This window comes from Ranitomeya variabilis, chromosome 4 (genome assembly GCF_051348905.1).
Source record: "Ranitomeya variabilis isolate aRanVar5 chromosome 4, aRanVar5.hap1, whole genome shotgun sequence".
NCBI lineage: Eukaryota > Metazoa > Chordata > Amphibia > Anura > Dendrobatidae > Ranitomeya > Ranitomeya variabilis.
The window spans coordinates 534,783,639-534,806,139 of record NC_135235.1 but is presented as its reverse complement, the minus strand read 5'-3'; the positions used below and the strand labels follow the sequence as shown (position 1 = coordinate 534,806,139).

The window sequence follows — 22,501 nt, the reverse complement described above, 5'->3', positions numbered from 1 at the left end:
CAATGGTGGCGATTTTTGGCGGGAACTTCTGGCGGCAAACGACAATACACAATCCTCTCAATAACACACAGTCTTTGCAATAAAGTACAGTCCAAGCACAATAAATCACAGTTCCAAGGCACACATGACCTGATTCTTCAGGCTTAAGTAGATCCTGTTCGTGACGCCAAGTTGTAGCGCCCCCACTGCCGCAGGGCCGAGGGGTACCCGGTACCGGGCCTCTGAGTCTCTGCTCTGGGGTTGTCACGGTGGCTAGACCCGGTCCGTGACCCTGCTGAGGGGCGTACAGTAATGGATGTGGATAATGGTGGTGGTGCGGTGCAGTAAATAACGAGGACACCAGGTTGCAGTCTCTTTACCTCTTTACTGAAGATCTCTGGGTCCTCAATCCGGAATACGGTTAACCAGGCTGCGCAAGTCCGGCCGGTCCAATGGCACCTCCAGAGTTCTCTTTGCAGGTGGAAATCTGTGCCTTCCTGCTAGCGCTATGTGTTGCGGTCCTTCCCTGCTGTGCTTACAGAAAGTCCCCACAACTGTTGTGTCTGTTTCTTAAGTTCCCTCACAACTCGATTAGATGATGTTCTGCTAATCTTCCGTCCCTCCCTGATGTTACGGTTAGGACGGCACCCGTATGACGGGTAGGCTCGGAGCTCTTCCGGGACCCTAGAGTCGCCCCTCTCCACAAGTTGCCCCCTATGTCTTCGTAGGTGATTTAGGTGAGACAGCCCGCCTATGACTGACTGTCCTGCCGTTGGTTTGAAGTATTGCTTGAAGCTAGATGTATGAATACTTCCTCGGCGTTCCGGCCGCCGGTTGTGCGCCTCAGTAGGATGTTGCCTCGGTCTCACAGCACGACTCCTATTGGTATTCTCCTTGTTGCTTTGATCTCGTTTCTCACTCAGCACAATCTATCTCGCTTCTAATCCTTCCTTGGGCACCGCCGCTATGCTGAGCAGGCACGGTCCCGTGACGTTCTCTCAAGTTGCCAGACCTCTGTCAGGATCCCACCCCCGACAGGGGCCCTACCGAATCTTCCCCCACAACACCCTCTGCCACAAGGTGTTGCCTGGTTCCAACCCAGTCAGCTTTCTCCCTAACTTCCTGCCTGACCCCCAGTTTTACCAGTATGTGAGGAGTGGCCTAATGAATAGAACCCTTAGCTCCCCCTGGAGGCCCGACTGTGAAATGTCTTGGTGTCTGTGATACCTGGTCAGATGAACTCCTTCAGTGCCATCAGACGTACCATAGCTCCCCTTAGTGGCGGAGCCACAGTACTGCAACGACCAGGACTCTGGGGCGCTGCAACTGCAGCACAAGTGAGTAGAAGATGGAGAACTTAATTTCTCCATCTTCTCCATTGTCTCTGTAAGCATACATCGGACTGCACTCGAATGGCATCTGAGTGCAGTCTGATGTTTTACACACACCCATTGACTTGTACGGGTACACGTTGTTCCATTTGTAGAGTCACTCATGGCATGCTGTAATTGTTTTCTCGTGACGAAGTGGCATGAGAAAAAAAAATCAAAGATCTGCACTGTCCCAGAGTATAATATTGGTCCAAATGCTATCTGATAAAAAAAATCTTGTACAAATTATACGCTAGTGTGAGCGAGCCCTAATGATGGGCCTGAATGATTCAACAGTGTGTCAAAATAATGTGACAATCTAGGAATTTTTGGCTTAGACTGCCTTAATTTGAGACATATGGTATATGTGGTTCCAGCACCATCTGTACAAACTTAATTTTGCACCAATTTCTTATTGCACACTGTTTGACACATGAGCATTTCTTGCCTTGTATACTTTGCATATGTTATGACAAAAGTCACATTCGGCCAGAGGAGCAGTCACAATAAGTGGTTAAATTTTTAGTGAAACAAAAAATCACCTATTGACTAAATAAGGTCTTTGTGTTAAATTTATTTATTGGCACATTTTTTTCCGAACACTGTCTGTACTAAAAAAACAAAATTCGAAATCTTGCAATTTTCAAACTGGCTACTGGGGCTTTTTTAGACTCATACTTCGTGAATTTTCAGGAAGCGTTTTCAGCAGGCTCCCTTATCAGCAGAGGCAGGATTATAATGACAGGTAAACCCTAAACACAGCTGATAACCCAGGATCCACCCATCACAATACGGGATATCACAGCTGACCCTGCTCCCTCTCCCTTCATAATGATCTTTGCACATGCTCATTAGATACATCAATACAAAATATAGGAACAGACTCCGTTTATTGCGTCTAATGTACATGTGTTGTTTCGTTAAACGACAGCAAGATAGAGCCTAAAAAAGCCCCAAATTGCAAGATTTCTTTTTTTTAATACAGATCATTTAACACACAAACCTGATTTAAACAATAGGTCATTTTATTATTACACATTCCCATTAAGGAAATGCATCATCAGAAAATGACTTATTGTTTAAATTAAGTTATGTTCAACATGTCTTTTAAAGAATTTAGGTGACTGTTTATTTTCCACGTCTTTATCTATTACAAAATCCATCATTTTATATTTTGACAACCAGGGCTAAGTTCCCATGTCCAGTAATCATCTATTTGAAATGGATCCGATAAGAAAAAAAATGGATGCGGTTCAAATAGAAGAAAAATGGATGGATATTTATTCCGTTTTGTATACACTACAATGTTAAAACAATATATATTTTTTATAGCTGGAGAAAAAAATTGTGTCTGCACAACTTTATTGTCCTGCTAAAATAGCTTATAGATCCATGATCTGTTTCAAACGGATAATTACTGAACATGTGAACTTAGCCTAAGACATGAGTAGAGACCACTTTTTAGCTGTCATGTCATTATCATAGACAGGATTGCAATGATAGGTATCACTTATAGATGGCTAACATAGCATCCACCTTGCACAGTACATGATGATCACAACTCACCTTCTACCCCTCTCTGCACTGTGACCTCTGCACAGGACACAGAACATGCCTAAAAGTAACAAAATATCCCAGTGTATTATTTGCTAGGATTCAGATACTCACCGATTGATAGTAAGAAATTATATACATATTAAAGAACAAGAACCTATGTCCGTATCTGGTAAAATATTGCAATTAAAAGGTGATGCTTTTCCTTTAACTAGAAGGTGTATTGTATGGAGCTTGGCTGAGTACATAATAATATAACTGCTGTCTGGAAGATTAAAAACAGTGACTGGTTCCTCCCAAAACAAACAGAACGTATGAAGGAATCGAAGTTCACGTGTTTGCTTACATCATAACGCTGTGTTTACCCTCACACAGACTGTGTGGCCAGCTCCGTAACATAAGAACGATGCAGGATTATACTGAGGAGGGACTCCAGGCCCAGAAGACCCAACCAAGGTACTGCAACACCTCCTCTGTCTTTGTCCTGAACCGTAATGGATCTAGTAGTGGACACCTACGGTCACAAGCAGAGCTCAGTGAGGAGACATCTGGTTCAATGTGACAGCAAAGATAGGAGATGAAGTAGATCTAGGACAGGTGTGACCCAGCTAGGGGTATGGAAATAGGAGATAGAGCACTAGGCTAGGCCTTAGTGCCTGATGAGACATGAAGGACCCTCTACCACATATAGAGGATCGCCAGTAAAAAGCAAGCATGGATACAGGAGATATAGGCATAGAGGTCCTATTTAGGTCCTAGTGCCTGACGGGGCATAAAGGACCTTCTGTCACATATAGAGGATCACCAGTAAAAAGCAAGCAGGATATAGGAGATATAGAAGTAGCGATCAAGTTTAGGCCCTAGTGCCTGATGGGGCATTAAGGACCCTCTGCCACATATGGAGGAGTGCCAGTAAAAAGCAGGCATGGATATAGGAGATACAGATGTAGAGGTCCTATTTAGGCCTTAGTGGCTGATGGGGCATTAAAGACCCTCTGCCACATATAGAGGATCGACAGTAAAATGCAAGCATGGATATAAGAGATACAGGTCCTTCTCAAAAAATTAGCATATAGTGTTAAATTTCATTATTTACCATAATGTAATGATTACAATTAAACTTTCATATACTATAGATTCATTATCCACCAACTGAAATTTGTCAGGTCTTTTATTGTTTTAATACTGATGATTTTGGCATACAACTCCTGATAACCCAAAAAACCTGTCTCAATAAATTAGCATATCAAGAAAAGGTTCTCTAAATGACCTATTACCCTAATCTTCTGAATCAACTAATTAACTCTAAACACATGCAAAAGATACCTGAGGCTTTTAAAAACTCCCTGCCTGGTTCATTACTCAAAACCCCCATCATGGGTAAGACTAGCGACCTGACAGATGTCAAGAAGGCCATCATTGACACCCTCAAGCAAGAGGGTAAGACCCAGAAAGAAATTTCTCAACAAATAGGCTGTTCCCAGAGTGCTGTATCAAGGCACCTCAATGGTAAGTCTGTTGGAAGGAAACAATGTGGCAGAAAACGCTGTACAACGAGAAGAGGTGACCGGAACCTGAGGAAGCAGTGGACTGAGTCTGGTGTGGAAACATCCAGAGCCACCGTGCACAGGCGTGTGCAGGAAATGGGCTACAGGTGCCGCATTCCCCAGGTAAAGCCACTTTTGAACCATAAACAGCGGCAGAAGCGCCTGACCTGGGCTACAGAGAAGCAGCACTGGACTGTTGCTAAGTGGTCCCAAGTACTTTTTTCTGATGAAAGCAAATTTTGCATGTCATTCGGAAATCAAGGTGCCAGAGTCTGGAGGAAGACTGGGGAGAAGGAAATGCCAAAATGCCTGAAGTCCAGTGTCAAGTACCCACAGTCAGTGATGGTGTGGGGTGCCATGTCAGCTGCTGGTGTTGGTCCACTGTGTTTCATCAAGGGCAGGGTCAATGCAGCTAGCTATCAGGAGATTTTGGAGCACTTCATGCTTCCATTGGCTGAAATGCTTTATGGAGATGAAGATTTCATTTTTCAGCACGACCTGGCACCTGCTCACAGTGCCAAAACCACTGGTAAATGGTTTACTGACCATGGTATTACTGTGCTCAATTGGCCTGCCAACTCTCCTGACCTGAACCCTATAGAGAATCTGTGGGATATTGTGAAGAGAAAGTTGAGAGACGCAAGACCCAACACTCTGGATGAGCTTAAGGCCGCTATTGAAGCATCCTGGGCCTCCATAACATCTCAGCAGTGTCACAGGCTGATTGCCTCCATGCCACGCCGCATTGAAGCAGTCATTTCTGCCAAAGGATTCCCGACCAAGTATTGAGTGCATAACTGAACATTATTATTTGATGGTTTTTTTGTTTGGTATTAAAAAACACTTTTATTTGATTGGTCGGGTGAAATATGCTAATTTATTGAGACAGGTTTTTTGGGTTATCAGGAGTTGTATGCCAAAATCATCAGTATTAAAACAATAAAAGACCTGACAAATTTCAGTTGGTGGATAATGAATCTATAGTATATGAAAGTTTAATTGTAATCATTACATTATGGTAAATAATGAAATTTAACACTATATGCTAATTTTTTGAGAAGGACCTGTATAGGCATAGAGGTCCTATTTAGGCCCTAGTACCTGACGAGGCATAAAGGACCTTCTGACACATATAGAGGATCGCTAGGAAAAAGCAAGCAGGATATAGGAGATATAGAAGTAGCGATCATATTTAGGCCCTAGTGCCTGATGGGGCATAAAGGACCTTCTGCCACATATAGAGGATTCCCAATAAAAACCAGCAGGCCCGTCTTCCCGAACTAGCTCTTTGACAAAATATCCCTCACAGAGAAGCTGACCAATACTAAAATGAGGACCCCATTCTTCTATAAAGTATATACCATTACTTCTACTGGCCTCCATCTTCCAATGCACACATCGCACCGTATACCACATCAATACAAAATGGCACCAAAAAATGTTGGGCCATATAATTTGGAAACTACATAAAGAGCGGGCCAGCAGTCTATCAGCTCCTGCTGTAGGTGTTGTGTAATGGTTGCGTTAGTCTCCATGCTGTCCTCCACGTCATATTACATTATGGACTTCCGTGAATTTGAATACACCCCTTTTGAACTGGCTATATACAATTTGCTCAAAATAGGCTTAGTATAGTTATTTGTGATTTTTAGTTTTTTATTCTTTTATTTAGAGAAGCGAGTAATAGCTTCTGTACATTACAGAGATCTGTTTGGCGACAAATTATCAAGGAGACTTCCAGCATGATGGTAGATTAATGATTGAGCAAATATTTTCTAAAGGGAATTCATCTACATGTCGTCAACTGAGCTAATATCTTATGTTCAAGTATGATTTGAGTGTGTGAAGTGATTTTAAGCTATCTATATAGTATTTTTGCACATACCATATCTAAGGAAGAGCAAATACAGTAAAAACTGATATAACACTAATGGTACCTGTAAACATACTGCACCCATATAATTTAGATACTGCTCGATCGACCAACCGCTATTCCTCCCAATGTTTTCCATGGGGAGAATGGAGTATGAAGCTGCATAGGCAGCATTAATAGTAAAAACTTGGTCACACAGGGTTAATAGCGTCGGTAACGGAGTGAGTTATCCGCGGTACAACGTGGTCAGTTACCGCTGGCATTAACCCTGTGTTAGCGGTAACTGGAGGGGAGTATGGACCGGGCACTGACTGCAGGGGAGTAGGGAGGGACTAATCGGACTATGGCCGTCGCTGATTGGTCGCGGCAGCCATGACAGGCAGCTGGTGAGACCAATCAGCGACGCGGGATTTCCATGACAGACAGAGGCCGCGACCAATGAATATCCGAGACAGGCAGACAGACAGAAGGACAGACAGACAGACGGAAGTGACCCTTAGACAATTATATAGTAGATATATATAGTACAGACCAAAAGTTTGGACACACCTTCTCATTTAAAGATTTTTCTGTATTTCCATGACTATGAAAATTGTACATTCACACTGAAGGCATCCAAACTATGAATTAACACATGTGGAATTATATACAAAAAAGTGTGAAACAACTGAAAATATGTATTATATTCTAAGTTCTTCAAAGTAGCTACCTTTTGCTTTGATGACTGCTTTGCACACTCTTGGCATTCTCTTGATGAGCTTCAAGAGGTAGTCATCGGAAATGGTTTACACTTCACAGGTGTGACCTGTTAGGTTTAATAAGTGGGATTTCTAGCCTTATAAATGGGGTTGGGACCATCAGTTGTGTTGAGCAGAAGTCTGGTGGATACACAGCTGATAGTCCTACTGAATAGACTGTTAGAATTTGTATTATCGCAAGAAAAACGCAGCTAAGTAAAGAAAAACGAGTGGCCATCATTACTTTAAGAAATCAAGGTCAGTCAGTCCGAAAAATTGGGAAAACTTTGAAAGTGTCACCAAGTGCAGTTGCAAAAACCATCAAGCGCTACAAAGAAACTGGCTCACATGAGGACCGCCCCAGGAAAGGAAGACCAAGAGTCACCTCTGCTTCTGAGGATAAGTTTATCCGAGTCACCAGCCTCAGAAATCACAGGTTAACAGCAGCTCAGATTAGAGACCAGGTCAATGCCACACAGAGTTCTAGCAGCAGACACATCTCTACAACAACTGTTAAGGGGAGACTTTGTGCAGCAGGCCTTCATGGTAAAATAGCTGCTAGGAAACCACTGCTAAGGCAACAAGCAGAAGAGACTTGTTTGGGCTAAACACACGGAATGGACATTAGACCAGTTGAAATCTATGCTTTGGTCTGATGAGTTCAAATTTGAGATCTTTGGTTCCAACCACCGTGTCTTTGTGCGATGCAGAAAAGGTGAACGGATGGACTCTACATGCCTGGTTCCCACCGTGAAGCATGGAGGAGGAGGTGCGATGGTGTGGGGGTGCTTTGCTGGTGACACTGTTGGGGATTTAGTCAAAATTGAAGACATACTGAACCAGCATGGCTACCACAGCATCTTGCAGCGGCATGCTATTCCATCTGGTTTGCATTTAGTTGGACCATCATTTATTTTTCAACAGGACAATGACCCCAAACACACCTCCAGGCTGTGTAAGGGCTATTTGACCAAGAAGGAGAGTGATGCGGTGCTTCGACAGATGACCTGGCCTCCACAGTCACCAGACCTGAACCCAATCGAGATGGTTTGGGGTGAGCTGGACCGCAGAGTGAAGGCAAAAGGGCCAACAAGTGCTAAGCATCTCTGGGAACTCCTTCAAGATTGTTGGAAAACCATTCCCGGTGACTACCTCTTGAAGCTCATCAAGAGAATGCCAAGAGTGTGCAAAGCAGTCATCAAAGCAAAAGGTGGCTACTTTGAAGAACCTAGAATATCAGACATAGAATATCAGACATATTTTCAGTTGTTTTAACTTTTTGGTTAAGTATATAATTCCACATGTGTTAATTCAAAGTTTTGATGCCTTCAGTGTGAATGTACAATTTTCATAGTCATGAAAGTACAGAAAAATCTTTAAATGATAAGGTGTGGCCAAACTTTGGTCTGTACTGTATATATATATGTATATATATATATATATATATATATATATATATATATATATATATATATATATACTGTATATATATATATATATATATATATATATATATACTTTTTTTTCTCCAGCGATCAGTCCAATGGTAGGGTAAAATATACCTTTTATTATTCCATTAAAAAGTTCCAGATTTCTTCAGTAACAATATTGCATACATTCAATCCCTTATGGACGACATGTTTCGACACCACATGTGTCTACCTCCAGGTACGCAATGTATTACCTGGTTCTATGCAAGGAAATACAGTGGGGGAAATAAATATTTGATCCCTTGCTGATTTTGTAAGTTTGCCCATTAACAAAGACATGAGCTGTCTATAATTTTAACATTGGGAGATGGAATATCAAAAATAAAATCCAGAAAATCACATTGTATAAATTATATAAATGTATTTGCACTTTGCAGTGAGAAATAAGCATTTGATCCCCTACTAACCATTAAGAGTTCTGGCTCCTACAGACCAGTTAGACGCTCCTAATCAACTCGTTACCTGCATTAAATACAGCTGTCTTACATAGTCACCTTTATAAAAGACACCTGTCCACAGGCTCATTAATCAGTCAGACTCTAACCTCTACAACATGGGCAAGACCAAAGAGCTCTATAAGGATGTCAGGGACAAGGTCATAGATCTGCACAAAGCTGAGTGAATCCTGCGCTGCATTGAGCAAGTGGTTGGACAAGATGATACGTGAGGTCCCTTCCAAATCTAACATTCTGTCATTCTATGATCTGTGAACAACTGTCCCCAAAAATTGTGGAGCAATATAAAAAAATGTTCCTCAAAGTAAAATTACAAAGACTTTGAATATCATACCATTTACAACACATAATATAATAATATTCAGAGATTCTGGAGAAATCCATGTGAACAACAAACAAGACCGATGGTCAATGTTGGATGTTTGTAATCTTTGGGCCCTCAGGTGGCACTGAATTAAAATAAGGCATGATCAGGTCATGCAAATCACTGCATGAGCTCAGGAATACTTCCAGAGATGATTGTCTGTAATCACAGTTTGTAACTAAACTATGTCTATAAGAGATTTACGAATGATTGCATTCTTGTATTCCTTACATTTTCCACTGTTTTTTAGAATTGAATTGCAGAAGAAAGATACTAAATTGGTACCCTCACTCCCATAGAATGTAGAGTTAGTCCAGAAGTAGGATAAAAGACACTATTTTATTCTTACAAAACACTGTATGCATAAATTCAGCCATTGTTTTTATTCTTCTGTCAATGGAGCGATATGAGGGATTTTTTGCATGTTAAGCTGTATTTTTTATTGATACCATTTTGGGGTGCATACCGTGTTTTAATAACTTCTTGTGGCATTTAGGGCAATTGATAAATCAGTGTTCACTTTATGAGATAAATATTTTTATAGTTTTATTTTTCAACATTTCGCCATTTACGTTTAGGGAAAAGGGTGCTGCTGATCTAAACTTTTATATTCTGCTGCTCAAAAAAATAAAGGGAACACTTATACAACAGAATGTAACTCCAAGCTAATCACACTTCTGTGAAATCAAACTGTCCAGTTATGAAGTGACACTGACTGTGAATCAATTTTCTCCTGCTGGCACATGGAATGGACAACATGTGGAAATGATAGGCAATTAGACAACCCCTATAAAAGACAGATTCTGCAGGGGGTGACGAAAGACCAATTCTCTGTTCTCATGGCTTTTGTCTGTTGTTTTCGTCACTTTTACATTTTGTAATTGCTCTCACCCCTAAAGGAACTACACGGTATCATGAGATGGTGTCTAGAACCCACAGAAGTTATTCAGGTAGTGCAGCTCATCCAGGATGGCATATCAATGTGACACTAAGGAGGGTAGCTGTGTCAGAACAGTATCTAGAGCATGGACAGATACAAGGAGACAGGCAAGTACACCAGGAGACATGAAGGGGGCATTAGGAGGGCAATAACCCTGCAGCATGATCGTACCTAGGAGGAGCAGTAGCAGAGCCCTGCAAAATGACCTGCAGCAGGCCACAACAACCATGTGTCTGCTCAAACTGTCAGAAACAGACTCCATAAGGGTGGTATAGGGGCCCGAAGCCACAAGTGGGTGTTGTGCTTAATGCCCAACACCGTGCAGGGCGACTGGCATTTGCCAGAGAACACCAAAATTCGACATTGGCACCCTCTGTTCTTCACAGGTGCGAGCAGGTTCACACCGAGCACATGTGACAGACGTGTCAGAGTCTGGAGATGCCGTAGAGAGCATTCTGCTGCCTGCAGCATCCTTCAGCATGGCAGCGGGTCAGTAATGGTGTGGGGAGGCATTTCTTTGGAAGACCACACAGCCCTAAATGTGCTCGCCAGAGGTAGCCTGACTGCCATTAGGTACCAGAATGAGATTCTCAGGACCATTGTGAGACCATATGCAAGTGCAGTGGGCCCTGGGTTCCTTCTGATGCATGACAATGCTAGACCTCATGTGGCTGAAGTGTGTCAGCAGTTCCTGCATGAGGAAGGCATTGATACTATAGACTGGCCTGCTCATTCACCAGGCCTGAATCCAATTGAGCACATCTGGGACATCATGTCTTGTTCCATCCACCAATGTCACGTTGCACAACAGACTGTGCAGGAGTTGACCGATGCTTTAATCCATATCTGGTAGGCGGTCCCTCAGGACTACATCCCCTGCCTCATCAGGAACATGCCCAGGCATTTGCAGAATGGACAAAACAGGTGTTATAAAGTATTCTAATTTACTGAGATAATGACTTTTGGATTTTCATTGGCTGTAAGCCATAATCATCAACATTAACAGAAATAAACACTGAAATAGATCACTCTGTTTGTAATGATTCTATATAATATAATAGACACCTATATATGTATATGTATATACTAAAATTAATATTTTTATGTTCTGTATTACATCTCTTAATTGTCCCCATTGGGGACTTGAACCTGAGCTCACTTGATCACCTATTCAATATGCTGCAATATATGATATTGCAGAGCATTGTGAAATTGTTGATTTCCTATGAACTCCTGCAACAGAAGTTCTAAGAAGGCAGACACTAGAGTCTTCAATGTGCAGTCATATTGCGCTGGATGGCGATAGTTGTCAGAAGTGATGGCCCCCATGTTGGAAGCCTTTAAAATACCATGGTGACTTTTGACAGCAACATTTAAGAGGTTAAACTGAAGCAATAGGAGTTCGCTAACTATGATCACATAAGCTACTGTCGGGTGACAACTTTGTAACACAGCACTACAAGGAGCGGGCTCAGCTCCTGAGCCTGCTTCATATAATGATTGTGCACAGAATGCTGTATGGTAAGAATTTAAGCTGCCTTTACACGTAAGATGAAAATCAACCAAAATTAGTGATTTTGACCATTTTGATTTGATAATGTTACGTTAATGATTGTTAGTGGTGACTGAAGGCAGACTTTTCTTGCCAAAAATTTGATCTGCCTGGATGTAAAATTTCAGCAATGAATGATTGAATTTAGATGTATAGCATAATCGGACAATTCAGAAAGCCACTTATCGCATAGTATAAAAGTATTACACTTTTTTATCTGCCAGCTATGTCTGGAATGTTGAAGTACGGGTTGTTTGTGTTGGCAGATATGCAACAGATACAGACTTATTTGTGTGCAGGAGGAGTTTCACTTTTCTGACAGTAGATGGCTATGTTACTGTTATATGCTTAGTTGAATGTAACACATATACTTGTTGTACTTTGGTTTCAATTTCTGTCTGGTAAAAAGATCCTTTAGACTTCCTGTTATGCTGTATTAAGAAGCTGATGCATGTACCTCATGTTCTGTGTAGATAAAAGTTGAATTACCCCTTATAATTTACTCTCAAGTTTCTTCTGCGACCAAACTAAGCAACAGTTTGTACAAACGATCCAATGGAGAATTGATCCACCATATTCTGACTGGTCAAGCAGGTGTTTGGCCACCTTTAGAAAGGACCATTGGCAATAAGCTGATTACAAAGGGTCACCTCTGTTGAGAACCCAGGGATCTGCAGTAATCTGTAGGAAAATTTTGAAGCAAGGTTTTTTTTTCTGTAGGGTCAACGCAGTAGAAAAGTAGCATTATGTAATGTCTATTCAAGTCAATGGCTTGTCTGTGTAATGCAGAAAAGGACAGGTTCTCCAGAGGGACAGACGCTCTCTAACCATTCTTCTGAGCAGAAGACATTCCATAATAAGATACAAGGAAATATTTCTGAATTAAACAACTAAATAAACCCTTTATTTCCTATTCTTTCATTTTTGACACTGAATCATCTGAATTTCAGATTGAAAGAGTCTGTCATCATGTCAACAGAGAATGGTTTCCCATCATCTGATCAAAAGAAGACAATGAGACAGCTGAATGACAGACTTGCTGATTTCATGAAGCATTGTTATCTCCTGGAACAGTCAAATATTGAATTGCACAAAAAAATTGACAGGCAGGTAATGACAAGTGAACCACACACTTCTGCCTGGGAAAAGAAGAAAAAAGAAAGCCAAGATCTCATCCAGTCTGTGAGTATTACATGGTTCTGCTCATGTTAAAATTTTAAGATCAATATTAAATAGAACCTTAACCCCTTCATGACCGGATGTATTTTCGGTTTTGTGTTTTCGTTTTTCACTCCCCTCTTTCTCTCGTACTGGAAAAACGGGAAAAAAATTCCAAGTGCTGTTCTTTTATTTGCTTTTCTACTAGGTTCACTAAATGCTAAACCTGACCATCATGATTCTCCAGGTCATTATAAGTTCATAGACACCAAATATGTCTAGGTTCTTTTTTATCTAAGTGTTGAAAAAAAATTCCAAACTTTGCAAAAAATAAATGAATACGGTAAATAAATATAAAAAATTGCGCCATATTCCGATACCCGTAGCAGCTCCAATTTTTGTGATCTCGGGTCGGGTCAGGGCTTATTTTTTACACGCCAAGTTGATGTTTTTAATGATACCATTTTGGTGCAGATATGATCTTTTGATCACCCGTTATTGCATTTTAATGCAACGTCGCGTCGACCAAAAAATAGTAATTCTGGGGTTTTGACTTTTTTTCTCGCTACGCCGTTTAGTGATCCGGTTAATCCTTTTTTTAATTGATAAATCGGACGATTCTGAATGCAGCGATACCAAATATGTGTATGTTTGATTTTTTATTGTTTTATTTTAAATGGGGGGAAAGGGGGTGATTTTAACTTTTATATTGTTTTAATCTTTTTATATTTTTAAAAATGTTTTTTTTTACTTTTGGCATACTTCAATAGTCTCCATGGGAGACTAGAAGCTGCCATAACCCCAGGCCATGATCAGATGTAGCACAATACCTCACTTGCTATGAGCGCCAACAAACGGCCGTGCTCATAGCAATCCGGCAGTGACAACCATAGAGGTCTGCAGGAGACCTCTGGTTGTCATGCAAACCCATTGGTGACCCGTGATCACGTGACAGGGGTCATCGATGGGTGGATTTCTGGCGCGATTGCCAGAAGTCCTTGTTAAATGTCACTGTCAGTGTTTGACAGCGATATTTAACGGGTTAATATCCGTGGGTGGATCGTGATTCCACCCACGGCTATTCCAGACACATGTTGTTAGGGCTAGCGGAACGCACCGAGTAAATATAGAGGTTTTATTATAATAGATGCGTTCGCAGCCCGGGGTCCACCGTGCAGGAGTATCTGCTGCTTGCAAACGGCGGAACTATATGGCGGTATGAGCTAACCCTGTTACTTCACAGAGTAGCCGAAACTCAAAGCACTGCACCCTGTTAGACTTCACAGAGGCACAGGCTAACTACTCAACTGAGAGCAGTCAGTGGTCATGCATGCAAACTCCTCACCGGAGGTGCCAGCATTCTAGGGGCTTATTTCAGCCAGGTCCCTGAATACATTCACACAAAACCTCCTCTCCGGAGGTGCCAGCATTCTAGGGGCTTATTTCAGCCGGGTCCCGGAACACAAACTCACATGACCACACTGGCGCAAAGCACATAACATAGAACAATACTAGCGCATGGGTGTGCGGCCATGCGAGCCTTAAATAGTTGCAGCACGTACAGGACCTTCCTAGAAGGACCAATGAGAGGCTGCCACAGAGTGTGAGCACCTACAGGACCTTCCTGAAGGACCAATGGCCTTAGCTGCAGTATCTGATCATGTGACCCTCGATCTCCACTGAGAGATCTTACTCTGGGCATGCTCAGAACGAGAAAAGCAGGACTTAGTCCCAGAAGCGTCTGCTCGCCGCTGCCCAGCACTGACTTCCATGACAGAAGCAGGAAAAGCAGCAGTAACTCTTTGTACAGAGTCAGACTGAGTGAGACGCTGGGACCGACGTCTCCGCTGAGCAGGCTCCACTGCGGCAGAAGAAGAATGGGAAACCGCAGCAGAGATGGCCCGAGATTCCCCCTGTGCAGAGGTGGGAACTCGACCCCTAACACATGTCAGCTGTTCAAAACAGCTGGGAAAGATGTGGGCTTACTGCCGGAGCCCACATCAAAGGGAGAGAGTGCGACATGGGCGTATTATTACACCCAACTTCGTTAAGGGGTTAAAGGGACTCAGCTGTGACCCTTTTCTGTCCTGTCTGTATACTCTCTTTAGCTTCCTTCCCCGCCCAGGAGCTGTGGTATGATCAGACCATGCTCCTGTAAGTCAGACACAGCCATTACACAGTACACAGCAGGGCACATTTCTAACATTATCTCAGCAGAGGGATATTTTTTTTAAACACATCCATTTGTGGAACTTATTATTATTTCAAGATCCGTTGATTAAAATGTACTTTTGTTCATAGAAAAACCTCTTTAACTCCACTTTCCCACTTGATTGTTTTCCCTCAATCTCCACCCCCCACTCCCCTTTTCTTTGACTAACAGCTCTGGCTTCATAGAGCCATAGCAGGGTGGGGATAGATGGAATACAAGCAGGTGGGAAAATGCATACAAATGATTGGTACCGCCATTAAGCAACGAGCACCTGTACTTGGTTTGAACAGTCATTCTGTGCTGACAGAGTCCCTTTAAAGGGAACCTGTCATGCAAATTAATCCTATTAATCTGCAGATAAGTGAGGACGGACTAGGCCGCAGGCCTTTAAGGGAGGACGACATGACAGGGTTGAGTGGGCCTATAGGGAGTGAGCAGAAAGGAGGGGGCGATAATGTGGAGTGAGGAGAGGATATTATTTGAATCGGGGCTTACGGATTGGTTGGGGGTGAAATGGGCAGGAAGGAGTGGGTGATGGGGGGGGTTGACTATAAAAGGGGGCACCCATCTTAGAGGATCAACCATTTTGGTGCCCCTCTGAACAAGATAGTAAGCTCTGTGGGTTTAGAGATAATGGAGGTGGAAGCAGTTTTACAGCACCTCCGTGATGCAGCTAGAACCAGGGGTGCAGGCTGGCTGCAGGCGTCCTTACAAGGCCTGCTTCCTGAAGGGGGATCCGGGTCATCTCCTTCCCTGACTGAGGGCCGCCGGCCTCGGAGGTCTCAGCCTCCGGAGCACTTGAGCCCCGAGATCACCCCCAGGGCCCGGTGCTGTATGAGGAGCCCCTCAGGGGACCCTCCGGCTTCAGCAGCTAGCCGCGGCTATAGCAGGCACTGCCAAGGAGCTGGGAGGAATCACACAAATCGGCGGGGCCTGCAGCGGGGGGAGGTGTCGGCCTCCCCTTCATCTGAAGGAACGTCTGCGCCACAGGATCCGGGTAGGGGAGCGGCCGGTGCCCAGCCAGGAACGGGCCCGGCTCAGCAGCGACGATTGGTGCAGAGGAGCGGGCGGGGGCCTGCACGGCAGGCGCCTCCACCAGCGGTGCGGCGTGGGAGGGCTGCACACTTACCGGGAACGGCCGGTGAACAGGAGCCAGGTGCAGGAGGGGCGGTGAGCCCATCCATCCGGGCCGCCGCTCAGCGTGATGTGAGAGGCTCCCAGGCGGCAGCAGCACAGGCCCCAGAACGCAGAGCAGTCAGTGATGGGCGCTGGCTTAGCTCCGCCCACTCACTGGCTGCTGCTGATATTAACTGTTTCAGTGCAGGAAGCGCTGGAGATCCTCCAGTCTCATGGGGATCTAGCCAGGGGGGGGGGGGGCATACAGGAGTAATGTGGGCTACAGAGGGGCTGAGGGCACTAGAGCACAGAGGGGAGGATTCATCAAGGGGGGACAGGTCAGCGGAGCAGGGTCGTCCCGCTGCGCGCCTTGAACAGCCGTGGCCCCCATCCGTGGAGCGGGACCACTCCGTGGGTCCTATCAGCGCGGCGGCATCTCAAGACTGGCCCTTGGAAGCCCGTGAAACGGCGAGCCCGCACCATCAAGGAGGACCGCAAACTGACGGATCGCATCTGGACACAGGATCAGCGGCTGCTGGGAACACAGCACCCAGGCAGCCAGGTGAGAGTGCCGTCTTTTCTTCTTTAATGCCATCACTAGCCCCTAATGTTGATTTGTGTAGAGGGGAGGTTCCCGTGGGGGGGGTTAGTCTTGGTGCGGGTATTTTAATGCAAGGGTTAAAGGATTTATTCCAAATGTGGGAGACGAGGGGTAGACAGATTGAATCATCGCCGTTATCAGCGTGGCTGGGTAATGTTAGAGAGAGGGGGGCCCTGGAGGCGGAGGGAGTCGGGGACTCATTCAGGTCAGGATCTAGTATTTCGCTGGGGGCTCCATTGGCGACTGGGGTGGCATCGGTGGTAAGTAGCAAGGTGTTGCAGCAGGCAATCACGGCATCGGTGGAAAGTGGGGAAAAAGAAAAAGACGAGTCGGTACGGGTAGATGATTCGGCTAGAGGGGAGGTGTACGTATGTTTTGAGGGGCCTTTGGGGGCACATTTGAAACCTGAAGTGAAAGAGAGAATTTGGAAAGGGGAGTACGTTGAAATATTTTCCCTGCTCCCGTTAGAGCGTTTCAATTTAGATAAGGCACGTAGGGATGATTCTAAAAAGGAGGATGAGGAGAGGAGACGGTTTAGGTTGATCCCACATACTTTTTCTAACTGGTTACAGGCTTTTGCAATTTTTGCTAGCGTAATAGGGGAAAAATCGCTGGAGACTTGTGCCCCCTTGTTTTGTTATTTAGATATCATCGGGGAGGCCTACAGGGTTTATGGGGGCCAAGGCTGGATTAGATATGACGAGCAATTCCGCCAACGAAAAGCGGTACGTCCAAATATCCGGTGGGACCACAAGGATATTTCCTTGTGGATGAGGGTGACAGCACCGGTCAGGTTAAGTCAGGGAACTCAGTAATTTCTTGGAGGCACCGGGGGTTCAGGACAGTCAGGGCACTCGGTGGTCATGCAGAGGGGACTGTGTTTCGCTTTTAACGAAGGGACCTGCAGGTTTGGGGCAAAGTGCAAATTTAAGCACGAATGTTCCTCATGTGGAGGTAATCACGGGGCAGCAAGATGTTTTAAGGGAGGGAAGCAGAAAGGGTCAGACGGATTTGATAAAAGGGGTGACGCCAGTGCGTCTGGCAGAGATGGAACGGTTCCTAAATAGATACCCTGATAAAAAAGCAGCGTTAACCTTACGAAATGGTTTTAGGGATGGTTTTTCAATGCCTTTTGTGGACGTTAAGGTGCAGTTGTCCAAAAAGAATTTAAGATCAGCCTACGAATTTCCTGAAGTAGTAACAGAAAAGTTGAACAAGGAGGTGTCACTTGGAAGAATGGCCGGCCCATTTCAGTCCCTCCCTATGGAGGGCTTGAGAGTGTCCCCATTGGGGGTAGTGCCCAAAAAGGAGGCTAACAAATTTAGGCTAATTCACCACCTTTCGTTCCCAAAAGGTTTGTCGGTTAACGATGGAATTGACCCACAGCTGTGCTCGGTTCTTTATACATCATTTGACACAGCTATGGAATGGGTTAGGCATTGTGGGCAGGGAGCCTTGTTGGCTAAAACCGATATTGAGGCTGCGTTTCGTTTGTTACCCGTTAATCCAGATAGTTTGCATTTGCTAGGGTGTTTCTGGAACGGGGGTTTTTATGTGGATCGTTGTTTGCCGATGGGCTGTTCTCTATCGTGTGCGTATTTTGAAATGTTCAGTACGTTTTTGGAATGGACGGTGAAAGATGTATCTGGACTTCGGACCTGCATCCATTATCTGGATGATTTTCTATTTGTGGGTCCAGCGCATTCCGCGGATTGTTCAATTTTGCTTCACTCAATGGAGAGTGCGTCGAGAAGGTTCGGCGTTCCGTTAGCTCCTGACAAGACGGTTGGTCCGGTAATGTGTCTGAGTTTTTTGGGCATCGAGATTGATACGGGCGCAATGGTATGTCGTTTGCCTGATGACAAATTGGCGGGTTTGAGAATGGAGGTGAGGAGAGTCTATGAACTAAGAAAGGTAACGCTGCGCGAGATTCAATCACTGCTAGGGAAGTTGAATTTCGCATGCCGTATCATGCCGATGGGTAGGGCTTTTTGTCGCAGGTTGTCCTTGGCTACAGTAGGAGTTCGGGCCCCGTCACATTTTATCAGGCTTCGGAGGGCCTTGAAAGATGACCTGAAGGTTTGGATGCTTTTTCTGGAATCATATAATGGGAGGTCGCTATGGATCGCACCGGTAGTGCATGCGGAGGATTTGGGATTTGCGATCGGCCCGGTGGACGAGCACGGTTTTCATTTGGTCTTTAAAGAGAGTTGGCTAGCATGTCGGTGGCCACCGTCGTGGGTTGGCAACGTTTTTTTTGCTAATCGATTGCTGTGTTTGGTGTTCCCCATTGCAGTTGCTTTATCTTTATGGGGAACGGAAGTTCGTAACACGAAGATTTGTTTTAGTTGTGAATGTGAGGGTGCTGCGTAAGCAATAAATTCACTGTCATCCGCAGATCCGGCATTGCTAAGAGTCTTGCAGCATATGGTTTGGTTGGGTCTACGGTGTAATTTATGGGTCACTGCTGAATTCCGGCCGTTTAACAACTCGTTGGTTTCTCACGCTATTTCTCATTCACAGTGGGATCGGGTTCCGGATGTCGTGTCTCAAGTGGATCTCATGCGAGTGTTCTGCCCAGAGGACTTATGGAAGCTTCCGTTGGGGCAGTAAGAGGGTTATTGTCCATGTCACTGGCTCCAGGGACTTGGTCACACTATGTTAAGGCATGGAATACTTGGGTGGATTGGGGGTCGTCGCTGGACACAGACGTGCACGACGACGAAAAATTGCTGTTGCTCCTGGGTCAGAAATGGGATTCAGGATGGTCGGTATCTAAGGTTAATCAATTTTTGGCTGGTTTGGCATTTGGATTTAAATTTAGGGGGTTACGTGACGTGACTAAGTCATTTATGGTTCTTCAGGTGATGAAAGGGTGGCGGAAGGGTTGGAAAAGTTTAGATGGACAACGCCCTGTCTCTTATGAGATTTTACTGCGGATAGGCGAACAATTGCCAGGGGTTTGTTCTAACCAATCGGAGGTTATCCTGTTTAAGCTGGCATTTGCTCTGGCATTTTTTGGGGCTTTTCGTTTGGGTGAGTTGGTCAGCCCCTCCAGGCATAAAAAAGGGGGATTGCTGGGCCGGGATGTAGTTTTGCACGGGGATAGGTTGGTGATTTGGCGGCGTCAATCGAAAACGGATTTGGTCGGGAAAGGGTGTAAAATTGTGCTCTTTGAGGTTGTGGGTTCCCCGTTATGCCCTGTATTATGTTTTAGGGAATTTTCAAAGGGAGAGGTCTGGGATGATGAGCCATTGTTGTTGCACGGAGATGGGTCGTTTTTATCTCGATATCAGTTCGTTACTATATTTAAGCGCTGCTTGACGCGAGGGGGCATTTCGGCAGAGAATTATTCGGGGCATTCGTTCAGAATAGGTGAAGCTACGGAAGCAGCCAGACGAGGTTTAGGGGAGGACGTAGTGCGAAGGATCGGCCGTTGGGAATCCGGCAGGTTTAGGTCGTATATTCGCCCGTCCTTGGTCTGAAGGGTGTTTTTTGAATTGGGAGTTGATTTGAACGGGTTGTGCTTCGCGGTTATTATGTTTTGGTTTGTTGTCTTTTTTCTTTTCAGGGAACAGGCCTTTACTCGCATGGATTATGGGCCACTCGTTCGTCTTTTGGGCAGCGGTGCGAGCGGCCGTTCGCCCTGAAGGGAGACAGCTCGGTGTGGAAAAGTCTTCGGCAGTCATACGTTGGATTGGTAAACGTGGAATGTACTGGAAGCAGCTTCTGCCGGAATTTCACAAGTTTGGGCGTTTGGACCAGGTGCCGGATTTATTGGTGATCCATTTGGGGGGCAACGATCTTGGTAAACGCCCTTGTAAAGAATTGATCAACGATATTAAGTTTGATGTCTTAAGGTTGTGGGCTATGTTCCCGCGCTTGTTGGTAATATGGTCGGATATCGTTCCTAGAAAAGTCTGGTTCGGGGCACGGTCGGTAAAGGGTATCAACAGGGCCAGAATAAAAGTTAACAGGGCGGTGTCCCGTTTTATGGTGCGGAACGGGGCCCTTGTAATTCGCCATTTGGATTTGGAGTCGGGGACAGGCGAGTATTGGAGAAAGGATGGTGTCCATTTGAATGCCATCGGCTTGGACTTATGGTGTCTAGCAGTACAGGAGGGTATCGAGAAAGGGCTGCTGGTGTGGCGGGACACAAATGTCTGAGGAGTCAGTACATTGGTGTTGGTGGCGGGGGGGGGAAAGAGGTCCTCGAAGTTGGTGGTGATAAGAAATGGCGGCATGGAAGGGGGGGATGTGTGAGATCCTGGACTCCCCCTGGTGTGGCTTAGAGAATTAAATGGTAAGTGGTGGTTATACAGTCGAGAAGACTGGGGCATTGGGATTTTGGCGGATATTGGCCGGGCGAGTCTTTAAGCGTCTCTGAGCTGGTGCTTAGCGGCTAGAGGCAAGGACACGACCTGGAGGCCAAATTATGGAAATTGGATATAAGTTGGTTGATTCTTGGGGCTTCGAGGACCACCTTTCACTGGGGTTCTAATGTTAATAAACTGTTATGTTTTAATGTTAATAAAAAGGCTGCTGTGGCCAATTTATCCAAACGGACGTTTGTTGTGTAATTATTGGGGTACAGGGCAAAAGGAGTGCGGGGGGGCTGGTAGTCAGCAGAGATTAAAGTTTAATGGTCAATTTTAAGTGAAACTCACGGGCATCATGAATACCCATTGTCATGGAGTTAATATGAAGGTTAATAGCTTTCTCACACAGTGTGGTGTTGTGAATTCCGCTCTTGGACTCCCTCCGGTGGTTGTAAGTAGCACTTTTGTGATTTCTGCTCTTGGGCTCCCTCCTGTGGTTTTGAGTGGTATAGCTGCTTCTTGGATTTAGCATCAGCAGCTGCTTCCACTGATCGTCTTTCTGGCTCGGCTATTTTAGTCTGGCCTTATCTCTCAATCAATGCCAGTTGCCAATTGTTCCTGCTTGGAGTCACTGCTCTTTTGGATTTCCCTGACACTCTGTGCAGTTCAGCAAAGATAAGTCCTTGCTTGTCCTTTTGCAGTCCACTTGTTGTGGACTTTATTGTTCAGCACATTCTATGTTTTGCTCATTTGTCCAGCTTATCAGTATGGATCTATTCAGCTAAGCTGGAAGCTCTGGGCTGCAGATTTTGCCCTCCACACCTTTAGTCAGGTGTGGAGATTTTTGCATATCTCTGCGGTGGACTTTTTCTAGTTTTTATTACTGACCGCACAGTGTTCTTTCCTGTACTATCTATCTAGCTAGAAGTGGCCTCCTTTGCTAAATCTTGTTTCATACTACGTATGTCATTTCCTTCTCCTCTCACAGTCATTATTTGTGGGGGCTGTCCTATCCTTTGGGGATTTTCTCTGAGGCAAGATAGCTTTCCTATTTCTACCTTTAGGGGCAGCTAGTTCTCCGGCTGTGACGAGGTGTCCAGGGAGTGACAGGAATATCCCACGGCTACTGCTAGTGTTGTGTTAAGATCAGGAACTGCGGTCTGTATAGTTACCACCTGCTGAGAGCTAGTCGCATGTCGCTCCTAAATTACCAGTCCATAACAGTGCGGCGTCT

The 22,501-nt window shown here is 44.8% G+C and overlaps 1 protein-coding gene across 2 annotated transcripts in view; it reads left to right on the top strand.

The window, feature by feature from the left end:
• Positions 1–22,501, top strand: part of KRT222 (keratin 222) — a 78,132-nt gene that overhangs the window by 4,696 nt on the left and 50,935 nt on the right. Inside the window, exons 2-3 of one of the 2 annotated variants that reach the window (XM_077252425.1) lie at positions 3,279–3,359; positions 12,812–13,043. In XM_077252425.1, the coding sequence (XP_077108540.1) occupies positions 3,310–3,359; positions 12,812–13,043 (282 nt within the window). In that variant the 5' untranslated portion in view covers positions 3,279–3,309. The remainder of the gene's footprint in view (positions 1–3,278; positions 3,360–12,811; positions 13,044–22,501) is intronic. The other variant, XM_077252426.1, reaches the window with a different exon arrangement.